This window comes from Sphaerodactylus townsendi, linkage group LG03 (genome assembly GCF_021028975.2).
Source record: "Sphaerodactylus townsendi isolate TG3544 linkage group LG03, MPM_Stown_v2.3, whole genome shotgun sequence".
NCBI lineage: Eukaryota > Metazoa > Chordata > Lepidosauria > Squamata > Sphaerodactylidae > Sphaerodactylus > Sphaerodactylus townsendi.
The window spans coordinates 124,395,608-124,408,174 of record NC_059427.1 but is presented as its reverse complement, the minus strand read 5'-3'; the positions used below and the strand labels follow the sequence as shown (position 1 = coordinate 124,408,174).

General features: G+C 43.1%; 1 protein-coding gene across 1 annotated transcript; it reads right to left on the bottom strand.

The window, feature by feature from the left end:
- Positions 1-3,835: 3,835 nt before the first annotated feature.
- LOC125428462 (nucleoside diphosphate kinase) lies at positions 3,836-9,920 on the bottom strand. The gene is made up of 5 exons (XM_048488598.1): positions 9,766-9,920; positions 7,827-7,960; positions 6,603-6,704; positions 4,958-5,070; positions 3,836-4,081 (listed from the first exon to the last, which is right to left on the bottom strand). The coding sequence occupies exons 2-5, from the start codon at positions 7,953-7,955 to the stop codon at positions 3,964-3,966; spliced, it is 462 nt and encodes a 153-aa protein (XP_048344555.1). The 5' UTR covers positions 7,956-7,960; positions 9,766-9,920; the 3' UTR covers positions 3,836-3,963.
- Between the last annotated feature and the right edge of the window lie 2,647 nt (positions 9,921-12,567).

Genomic DNA, 12,567 nt, shown 5'->3' with positions numbered 1-12,567 from the left:
CCTTTGCCAGAATTCCAAAGGTGCCCATAGGCACTGAAAGATTAGGGGCCCCTGGTATTATTAGAATTGTAGCGAGTGACATTAATTGGTACAAATCTGGGCATAAGTAAAGAATCAAAATACTCTAGGGCTTCTTGAACAGTTGTGAAGGAAAGGGTAAAATTCCCACCTCCCAAAAGCAAAGAACATTTCCTAATTCTTCTAAGCACTTCTTTTCTTTGCTGCTGGTTGAGAGAGCAAGTGTGTGTGTGTGTGTCAGGGATTCCCAATGTGCCCATGTCCACCAAGTGGTTTTAGAGGGGCCATTTTCTTTCATATTTTCTTTTCAGTGGTCCCACTCTGTACCTCTTTAAAATAAACATATGCCTGAACCAGCTTAGGGAATTGAGGTGATCTTGCTTTCCCTCTGTTTTACCTCAGATAACCATGCAAGAAGCTTTTTAAAGTTTAAAAAATGAATAGAATTTGGTTAAACTCTTCAAGGGAATAGGATAGGAGGGAATATTGATCATAAGGAAAGAAGTCGTTTTATATACACATATGAAGATGATTTCAAAGTTCAGCACACATGATGTTTGGCTGACTAGGTTTTCAGTTGATTAAAGTTCTTAATGCTTTTGGTAGACTTTCAAGATGTTTCACAGACTTTTCCCAAGCTAGCACACAGAGGTCCATGCTCTGGTGCCTGTAAACTATACAGAAAGGAGTATTCTCCCAACTTTGTTTCCATTCAAACTTCTCAAACTTTAGGATGACTTCACAGTGTTCGAAAAAAATCCTTCTACTGAACTAGGGATGGGAGTTCTTCTCCCACACATAGTGTAAATTCCCCTCCTGACTACAGAATAGTCACCCACTGACACAAACTTTTTCACTGCCTGCCCCCTCAGTTCTACCCACTCTGTCCAGAAAAACAACTAGCTCTGCTCTTAGAACCTAGGCTAGGGATTTTTCCAAGGACGTAGGTAAAGGGGGGGGGGGAAGTTCCTCGGGTTCAAACCCCCGCATTCATGTCCGAAGCTCCGCCCACCCGTTTGTGGATTTTAAAAACATTTTAGTGTTTTCCGGTTTTTGGCCTGCAGGGGGCGCATTGTTTAGGCTAGCAGCACCACATTTTCAGGGATTGTTTGGGGCATCTCCTGATGATACCACCCAGGTTTTGTGAAGTTTGGTCCAGGGGTCCAAAGCTATGGGATCTCCAGGGAAGTGTGTTCCCCATCCCCCATTAGTGCTCTAATGGAAGGTAATAGGAGATGGGTTTACATCTTTTGAGGGGAATCCATAACTTCTAAGACCCCTGAACCAAATTTCACCAGTTCCTGATGGTAATCATTAGGAGAGTCTCCTAAAGATACTCCTAAAAATCTGGTGCACCCCTGACAGCATGGCACTCCTAAATTTCCGAAGATTCTTCCTTTTTTAAATCCAAACCCCTTCAGTAGCATGGGATTTAAAGGGAGAATCTGAGGTCCTCAGTTTAGAAGAAGAGGAGTTTGGATTTATATCCCCCCTTTCTCTCCTGTAGGAGACTCAAAGGAGCTTACAATCTCCTTGACATCCCCCCCTCACAACAAACACCCTGTGAGGTGGGTGGGGCTGAGAGAGCTCTGAAAAGCTGTGACTAGCCCAAGGTCACCCCATAGCTTGGGAGCGTGCAGGTGGGAGTGTACAGGCGCCTAATTTTGAATTCCCAAGGATAAGCCTGCACAGTTCAAGAGCAGAGCAGGGAATCAAACCCGGTTCCTCCCGGCAGATTAGAATGCACCTGCTCTTAACCACCACGCCTACATTGAAAGTGATGCATTGTTTCACGGTGGGGAATAAGCCACCCCACAACAGCGCACTTTGTATGTTGTTTAAGCGACCAGACCCCAGATTCTCCCTTTAAGGTGGATTTAAAAGGAGAATTTGGGCTCTCTAGTTTAAACATCATTGAAAGTGATGCTGTTTGGGGATGGATTCCAGCATCACAGTGGCTGCCGGGAAGGGGGGGGGGGGGGCTCAGATTTTGCACCGGGCTCCATTTTCCCTTTATGCCTCTGCCCAAAGGGGAGGGCAGAAGGAACTGCCAGCTGCCGGCTGGGAACCCAGCTGGTGGGGGGCAGGGGAGATCAGGGCGGGGGAGTCTGATGTCCCCGGCCTTGGAGAGCTGCTTTTATAAGCGCTTGGGCGGGGCATGGGGAGGCGTGGGCATGCCCTAGGAGCAGGTGGGATGTGGCCCCACCCCCGAACCCCCCATAAAAAGTCTATACCTACGTCCCTGGATTCTTCTCTCCCTGTAAGTAAATTCCCCTCCTTAGCTAGAGTAGGATCCTTTCTTTCCCCACCCACTCCACAAGTCTTTCACAGATACTAAATACATCTGTTTTCGTGGTAACTCGCAGCTGCATTTCTAATCCTGTCAGAAGCTAACTCTTCTTAAACTCTACCCACTCCTGTCTGTCATTCATACCCACAAGCTCTGCAAGGGATTATCAATTCAGAGTCAGGCTTTTCTGCCTCTCCCTGCTCCTTAGGTCCATCACAACAATATAAAGAAAAGTGAGGAAAAAGAGCAGCTAAAAAACCAGAATTTGTTTGAATTGAGTTAAAGTGGACAGTCCTGTGCAAAATAATCTAAAGCAACTGATGCTAGCATGTGGAAACCATGTAAGAGTTTTTGAACGTTTATGGAGTTGAAAAAATTATAAAACATTGTGCTTTATTATTGTATGGTACTTTTCCAAAGAAAGCCCCTACACAAACTTAAATTGTCTGAAGTTTATTTTGGGAAATCTATTCTTGACAGCTGCTTAGAGGCATGTTTATTTAGAAGCAAGCTCTACTGCAATCAATTAGGGTTAATATTTAGAAAGTATCCTTATAGTTTACAGCCTTGAAATAAAACTGTTTGGTTCATCATCATAAAATATCAAGGGACTAGAGGAAGACTACGCATAGGCAAAGCATTGGTTCAGTGGAACATCCCTTAACAGAGGGATGCACATTTAGGGAAAATGGGGACCAGGGGAGATACTATTGCAGCACTGTTTAACACTCAACTGGGAATGGGAAGGGAACCAGTGAAAACACAGTTCTAATTTAATGATATATGTTGTATGGGCATGTCAGACTTGTTGTTTTTATAATATTGTTGAGAATATTGTAATTGTCAGACATGTACAATTTTGCCCATTTACTAACAAGAGTTATGTTTTTAGGGAGCCAGAGTCACCTTTAATTAGAGCAGTTTGGAAAACTCATTCTCAAAATTTGTGACAGCCCATTATATAGTATAATTAATACCCTATCTCTCCCCACATTAGGAAGGTTGTTTTTCAATAGTAGATCAGTCAATTGAAACTCTATTGCTAGATTAGAACTCTTACCCTCTTGTCTGTGGAACTAAAGACAACCAACTCTTCAGTAGCATAACTATGCAGGCTCACCAACTTCTTCCCTTCTCCATCAAGACTGATGTACAAGGCCCATTTTAAATCTACATTAATGCTTGGATACATTAATCTACATTTTGAAAGCTTGGATATTTCACACTATTGAATTTGGGAGCGTGTAGGCCATTTTGACTATATATTGCTGTGTTAGGGGATATTTCCTGTTGAAAGAGTGTGCTAGGTGATTTCTCAGTTGAAAGTATCCCATTCCTTTGGGGTCTTCAAAGGATCACAGCACATCTGTATCTGAGGATAAAAACCTCCTTGTAATTTGACAGGATAACTCACTGACCGAGATGCAAAAGGCTGCACTGGGACGTTACCATCTACAATCCTAAAAGCTGTATGGATATTTGTTTATGTATTACCTTTGTTTCTTCAAAATAAAGGAAAGAAGCACAGTGGTTCATGATAGTTTATTTGTCAGTGCCAATAATTAAATATAACCGTGATAATTTTGCCAGTTCAAATACGTCAGAGGAATGAGATGCTTTGTTAGAAAAAGGCACAATTCACCAAAAGGCTTGTTTTATTCATAAATCCAGTCATGAGCACAAGATTTGAAGCTCACAAGTTCTGCAGGCTTGAACCACAGGTTGATCTCTTTCTGAGCACTCTCCACAGAGTCACTGCCATGAATGATGTTCCTTCCAAGAAAAAAAGGACAAAATTGAAGCTTGAACAGAGTTGATGACATAAGATAAAATCTGGAACTAATAGCCTACACAGCTATAAATTTAAGTTTTTCAAGGCCTAAATATTCCTCAGCCTTGGAGAACATTTGGATGGCAGACCACCAAGGAATGCCAAGGTTCTTGTGTAGAAGAAGGCAATGGCAAACCATCTCTGTTAGTCTCAGCAGTGAGACTAGGAGCAGCAGTGGCATAGTGGTTAAGAGCAGGTGCATTCTAATCTGGAGGAACGTAACTTTTTGGAGCTCTCTCAGCCCCACCCACCTCACAGGGTGTTTGTTGTGCGGGGGAGGGGGGGGGAGAAGAGAAAGGAGATTGTAAGCTCTCCTACAGGACAGAAAGGGGGGATATAAATCCAAACTCTTCTTTTCTTCATGCCTGGAAAACCCTTGTCAGCTGTGACTTGACACTCACTACATTACTGACACACAAACATCGAACAAGATTCAATCAAAGCTTAAAACTAACACATCCATTTCTCATATTCATGCACAAAATAAACTCATCCTGCCACATTCTATTAATTAGCCCAGGGCTCTATTCAGCTGTAATTGTAGAACAGCGGTTTTAAAAATTCAAACCCTGGAAAAAATAAACAGTTGAATCAACGCTACCCAACCACTTCAATTAGAACAACACTGAATAAGCAAGTTAACCCATCTTGTAATAAAAAAGAATTATGTTCTGCTTTATGTCAGTAGAACCCCAAATATCTCAAGAGTTTTGTATCATAAAATTTCTGTTCTTCACGTTTTCTTCTGAAGGGTTTAAAGTTTAGTATTTTCAACCGGAAAACCTTCCAAACACTTAAACAGATATTTTTGTACCAACCTGCCCACTTGAATGCAGAAGTCACCACGGATAGTGCCAGGCTTGGAGTCTGCAGGGTTGGTTTCCCCCAACATTACTCTGCCAGTCTTTACAACACCAAGGCCTTCCCAAACCTACAACAATAAAGTTCTTTAATATATGTGGCTCACCCTGGCAACTTAACAGAAGACAGGGGTTAGGCACAGAATACATTCTTTAAAAAAAACCAAAACACAAACATGGTTCATGTTTCAACATGGTTTCATGGTTCAAGCAGCCAGTATATCTAGCACAGGGGTAGGGAACTTGCGGCTCTCCAGATGTTCAGGAACTACAATTCCCATCAGCCCCTACCAGCATGGCCAATTGGCCATGCTGACAGAGGCTGATGGGAATTGTAGTTCCTGAACATCTGGAGAGCCGCAGGTTCCCTACCCCTGATCTAGCAGTACCTCCAACACTGACAAACACGAACTCATACTCCTCATCACACATGCTCTGTGGTCCCTTCCTGGAGCAATGCTACAAAGGACTGAAAACCTGCAGTGAACAAACCGCAGCTTTGGAAACTGGACTTTTTAATGAATGTGCTGAATGTTATTAAGCCTACATGGGCGCCTAGAAACTGGAAAGTAATTAGATGTTCTCAGTAAAATTAGAAGGGCTCCTCTTACTAAGTAAAAACCTAAGCCTTGAAAACATCTAATAAAAATGAATCCAAAAAAACAACAACACAGACTCTCAAGAGCATAAAGATGTGCATTTTAAACCAACTGAGGCACCAATGACTCCATTCAAGGTTTAAATAGTGAAAAATTGCAGAATTACTTACAAACAATGGAAACACTAATTAGATATTTATCTTTCACAGAATTATTTAGAGACCAAGGTTTCTAAAGGTCTAAAGTAATCCTTTGTTTTAATCTTCCAAAATGTTGCACATCTATACACAGGTGGTCCATTTTGTTTTAAACAGCATACAAATCACACTCTTTTCCTTAATCATGGAAAGTTCTCAAATAACTAGAACATTCCAAAAATAACACAATGTAAAACTGAATATGAATCAAAAGGACAGATATCAAAGACAGATTTCTATCATGACAGTTTACAAGCCGAGAAATATTTCTACCATGACAGTTATACCTGGCTCACAAACCTATTCACAATTGTCTAGGTACAAATAGGTATTCACTTTCCCCACTAAAGTTCTATTGTTACTCCAGCAAGTGAAATCATAGCATTTAAAATGGTTTTTAGGCAAAATTCCATATAGTCTCCCATAGTTTAAGTCACTCTAGGCCCAGTGAATGATTTTTGAGGTTACAACGCAAGTGATTATCAAGCCTAGCAAAAGGCAGAAAGAACAGCAGCTATCCACTGGCCTTGCACACCAAAGAAAACAACTATCCACAAATTTGCAACTCTCATTTGCTCTGATACAAGAGGAGGGCAGTTATGACACACAGGAGATAGATTTATTTATTTTATTACATTTATATCCTGCTCTATCCCTGTAATATTTGTATCACAGAAGAGAACCAATACATTATTACAAGCCTCTTCTGACTCAGGTCCCTCCCTCCTCCTCCCCATGAAGAGTTGAAACATCAGGTCCACAGAGATTTATGGCATAAGTGGCGAAATTCAAGTTAACTGTACTTACCATGGCCACTACAGGTCCAGAATTCATATATTTAACCAAACCTGGATAGAATGGCCTATCTTTCAGGTCAATGTAATGTTGTTTGAGAAGGTCTTCAGAAGCCTTTAGAGAGATAAGAAAGTCATAAAAAATACTACAGGGCACCAACAAAAGATTAACACTTCTATTCTACATTTGATAAAGCAACAGCTAATTAAATCATATTTAAGCCCCTCCCAACACCACTGAAATAGCATCAAAAGCAAGCAGTAAAACACGCATTGCCTCACTCAGAAATTAGTTTACAAAGCAGTTTCAACAGATTATCTATGAGCAATATTTTCACTTTCTGCTGTCAGTACATAACAGATTACCTTACTCAGTAGAACTCAATTCAAAGACCACCACATTTTTAAGCAACATGATGAAAATAACTGTGGTGCATTTTTGTCTATTTCATCCTAAATATGTTTCTGCTCTAATTAAAGCTGGGTTCACACATGCAGGAAAATAAGGTGATAGTGAGGTCCCAGGACAGAATGAACTTGCACTATGTGAGAGAGCAGGTGCAGGATTCCAACTGTGAATTTTTTTCTCACATAAGAATCTCCATGTAAATAAAGAACTTTAACAGTACAGATACCCCCCTCTTTGCTTACTGTGGTTGTTTTCTATTATGCAGAGAGTTTTTCAAGACAAGAGAGTGGACTAAACATGATGCCATATCATCCTCCACCTGCAGTCTTAAGCGATGCAGTCCCATCCACCACCACATTCCCTTCACAATATACACAGGACCATAGTCTTATGTGGTGGATTGGACTGCACCACTACAAAAACAGGCACATATAGTTTTCAGCATTTTATCTCATGCTGCTGCTGCTATTTTCACCCTTTATCTCACATATTTTGTGTGTGTCTGTGTATATTGGCTTGAATCCTACAGAGGATATCAGCAGCTGGTAGAGGCTGATTTTTATGGACTCCCCCAGCTGTTCTTGGGGGTGTCCTTTGTTCCCCCAGCAGCAGCATTTCAGGTGGTATTTTGGGCCCCAGTGTGAAAGCAGAAGGTGAAAGTCACATTCCACGAGAAGGAATCCCTTCTGTCTACTGAAATCTTCCCATCTGGAATGACAAATGGCAACCCCACTGAACATGTAGCATAAACCCACTGGTAAGTTTTCCCACACTGATACAGGGGCTGCTTGTCCACATGCTACTCATCAAAGCAAGGATGAACCTTACATGCATAAATTTCAAAGCCACCAATTTGAAGCCCTTCTGTTCAAAGCGCTTGATGATTTCTCCCACTAATCCCCGCTGGACTCCATCAGGCTTGACGGCAATAAAGGTGCGTTCTGTGTTGGAAGCCATGAATACTGCAAGAGAAATGCAGACAGAAAACATTGAAGATAAAGAGCAAAACAGGACAGCACTATGTTCATTCCCATATTGCAAAACATTGCCATAGAATCTAGCTCACCAAATCAAGGACACCAATCCATAACTCAAGATTTTAAAGCAGGTCAAAAGCCAGCCACACAAGAATGTACTAAATGTTTCCTGATCATCAGTGTGACTGGCCAAAATGAGGAAGTAATAGAATAGATGGCATCACTTTACACCACTAACAGGGGTCATATTTTGTCAATGTTCCCCTACATAAAAGACTCACTACAAGTATAAATCCAGAAGGGCAGGAAGAATTCTGGGCTAGACTACTTCTTGATGTGCTGTTTTTGTAGGCAGGGGACCTTGAAAATGGAACTGAATGCCAAAAAAAAAAAAAATAGCAACCCCCACCCACAGTAGTATCTACCCCACAATCTCAGCATTTTACATTTCACTCTAGTGCTCCTTACAGTTTCAACACCAATGAAAAACACCAATAAAATGTTAGCTTTTTCTACATTAATTTTTCAAAAGCAAGCTATAAATCCTCATATAAATGGCAACAGCTCTTGCTTGTCTCGTGGGATAAGCCCTGTCACTTTGAGAACACCTGGAATTTCTAGTCTTAAAACTTTTAATATCAAGATGGAATGCCGACTTTTAAAAAGCACTTTCCAAATCAAATATGTTAAATCAACACACAAAGAAAATCAGGCTCTGCCCCATAGTCTTTATTTGCATTCAACAAATACTGCACATAATTCTTCTCCCACCCCCAGGCTCTGCCGCATCTATAAAGCTTAAGGTCAGCAGCTGGGAACAGGTCTCTTTTCTATACTCTGCCATATGGAGCAGGGTCACATATTCTGCTATATATAAAACCCCATAGAATTTGTTACTAATCTACGGAGAAACTTATTTTTGTAGGAGGCTAAGTTAGGTTGATATGAACGACGGGAGAGAGAAGAGAGACAGACACTTCACATTCACAATTACTTCTTTATTTCGTTTATCTTATGGCCAGCGCTTCTCCTATACAGAATATGGGCCTTTGACTGGGAAGAGAGGCCGCAGCCCTTGGCTCGAGGCCGACCAGCGCTCCCCAATCCCCCTTCAGAAGAGTCTTTTGTTCCGGTGGGTTTTCGGGGCTGTGTGGGCGTGGTCTGGTGGATCTTGTTCCTAACGTTTCGCCTGCATCTGTGTGGCTGGCATCTTCAGAGGTGCATCACAGAGAGGTGTGTGTTACACACTGTGTCCAGTGAGAAGGGAATTCCCTTCTGACTAGACACAGTGTGAAACGGACGTCCCTCTGCGATACACCTCTGAAGATGCCAGCCACACAGATGCAGGCGACACGTTAGGAACAAGATCCACCAGACCACGCCCACACAGCCCCGAAAACCCATCAGAACCAGTTGAATCCAGCCGTGATCATTTGTTCCATAATCATTTGTTCATCCTCCCTGCCTCAAGCAACTGAAGCTGCTTCGGCACCACCCCTGCGGCTGGCTGACCGCCGGCCTACCCAGCCCGCTCGTCCACGTGGCAGGAGAGTGGGAGAAGACGACAAAGACGATCGTGGCGCTGCAACGCGGGAAGCGGAAGGCCCGTTTCCGCACCCAGATCGCTACAGCCCTTTGCAAAGGGGGTTCTCCCACACACTCCCTGTCTCTGGCTGGCTTTGGGCGTCCCCTCTACTCCGCCGGTCGCTTCTTGGTTGGCCCCCTCCCTTTTCTCCCCAATGTCTTTTCCTTCATCCCGCATTTTAAAAAAAAGACGGCGCACCGCTTACCTCAGGTGTGACAGCTCTTGTGAGGCCTGGAGAGCGCTGCTGCAGCGGCCGTCTCCCTGAAAGCACGCGGGGGAAGAGGTGGAGCGAGGCCGGGCGGGGACGGAACCCAACGTCAGCCCGGCAAGAAGGCGGTCTTCATCGTGGACCTCCTCCTCTTCCCAGCCTGCTCCTGTGCAGACCCCTCTTCGCCCATGGGGAAGGGTGTGCTCCTACACAAAGCGCCTGAAGATCCCCAGTCGTTTTCTGAAAGGGAATGGGGCCTGCTCCCTTTTCTCCTCAGGAATTGGAAGAAAGGCTTTGCTCCTTAACTTGAGTGATGCAAACCCTCCCCGTTTGTGGAAGGGGTGGGGAGGGCTATAACAGTCGTGAAAACATAGCAGAGACCTTTGGCCCCTTCAGCAAATGCAGAATAATCCACTTTGAATCCACTTTGCAGCTGGATTTTACTGTGCAGAATAGCAAAATCCCCTTGCAAAAAATTATGAAAGTGGAGTCAAAGTGCATTATTCTGCATGTGTGGAAGGGGCCAGAGAGACACAAGAAGGCCAACATCAGGTGCGGTTTTCTCCTTTTTTTAATAGTGGAGAGCCTTGTGGCCTCTTAAACAATGTCAGTTGTGCTGAGGCATGCGTTCTCATCAACCACAGTTCCCATCTTTGGACTTCTGTCACGATGCTCGAGCACACGCACACACAAGACTCTTATTTTGGCTGCAGAAAACTAAGACGGATACCTCTCTACAATTTGTTTCATGAAGGCCCAACAATGGATCCACTTTGCATCCTGTTGTCCAGCCACAGGTGTGTTGGCAGCTCTTTGCTGAAACTATGCACCTGGGTGTTTGCAGTCCAATTCAGGCCCTGCTCTTTCCTCACTTCCTGGATCACTCTTTTGCTAGCTGTCTGTTCTATTCGCTCTCTGTTCTATTCAGCATAAGGTGGCTTCATATGTTCTCATAAGCCTACTGTTGATCGCTGTTTCTCTATGCTTCTTGCAGAGGGTCCCTAGACTCATTTGTTGCTAGGCATTCACAAAGACCTTTCTGGAATATTTCACTGTTCTTGCAATCTTTCTGGATTTATGGAATGGCAAATTGGGCCTTAGAGAACTGTAAGATACAGCAGCAAAGTGCGGGAATTGGGAAATGTTCACAGAAAATGTTAGCAGTTCATTGTTATAGTTCAGTGTTGCTCTTAGTGTGCTTAAGAAGCAAATGATGTAAACGCAAAAGGGGGAAATGTAATCTTAATTAAGGCGTTGGAATAGGGAGGAGCAACAACGGGAAACAGGGAGCTAGTGGAGAGAGACTGGGCGACTGAGGGTGTGGCTAGATGAGCAATGCCTGAGAAAGAGCTGTTTGCTCTTTTTCTATGGTGTTATGGAAGTTCTATAAATAGCTTGTTATACCAATATTTGATATCCTGGGCATTAATAAGACAGAGGCAGTCATCCACAGTGCAGTGACCATGGGAGAGGCACCCTCCCCCAGTAACCACCAGGTGTTTGCAACCACCTCCATATTCCTTTTTCTCTCTCCCTGCCACTTATCTGGAGGTAACCCTGTCACTTCACATGGGGCCTACTTCTGGGTGAACCTGCTTGGGATTGGTCCTGTGTGGTGGTGTTGCCCCTTCCCCCCCCCCCTTTTTTTTTTGTACTGCTTCCTCCCATGTTGTGTGGCAAGGCCTGGGCTTTTAAGGGGAGGGTATGGTGTGTCCCAACAGAGCATGGCCTTGCCTCTCACCACCCCTCTGATCACATGCCCCCAGTGCTGGATCACCATGGCTGCCACCCTGTGACAGGTTGGTTCCCCCTCCCATCTGTCACAGCTGTGCTGTCATGTCCTTGTGACATCCACTGAACTCAAAAGCACTTATTAATGGGGATGTCAGTGAATTCATGGCCCTGTTCCCCACTGCCAGGGCATTTGCCCAGTCCTTGGCCCATGCAATTCCCTTTTAGGGAATGGACAAGCAGTGTCTTTGCCTCAGCAGCCATCAGGATTGTGCTGAAGATTAGCTAAAATCTTTCGTTCATTCACAGCCTTGCTATAGATTCTATTATAAGGATGTGGAACTATATGAAACATTTGCTATGCTAAGTTTTCTCAGTTTAGAGCGAAATAGCATAAATCCAGCATTATTTATCATGTGAACATTAGTGATTCAACTTGGTTAGCATGCCAAAGCATGGTTTGCACTAAGTACAGTTTAGAATACAATCATAGGCTCATTCCGCACATGCAGAATAATGCACTTTCAAACTGCTTTCAGTGCTCTTTGAAGCTGTGCGGAATAGCAAAATCCACTTGCAAACAGTTGTGAAAGTGGTTTGAAAATGCATTATTTTGCGTGTGCGGAAGGGGCCTTAGTAAAGTTTGCAGTGTCCAGGAAAACTGTGATTTACAGTTGCTTTTCTATTTTTATTTTCTTTCTGCTCAGTACTTCATTCTCCAGGTGTATGGCATGAAGGGTCACAATAGTAACTATGCTTTATGAATGCCAAACATACTGTATGCAGAATTATTTATGCCTAATAAAGGTTTACTGTACTGTACTGCTTTATGAATGTGGATATTGTACATAACCATGTTTTGCAAACCAGCATTTCTGATTTTGGCTTGTCAGCTGATTACAAACCATAGTCTGTCAACTGAGATACTACAGCAAACCATAGTTCACCTTTTTCAACCAATTCTGGCATGGTGTGTGAATTAAACATACGTGTGACTTGTTTTAAAGTTTAGTAATTAAGCAAAGGAAACATAGATGAACAGATAGTAAAAAAGTAATAGCTCAACTG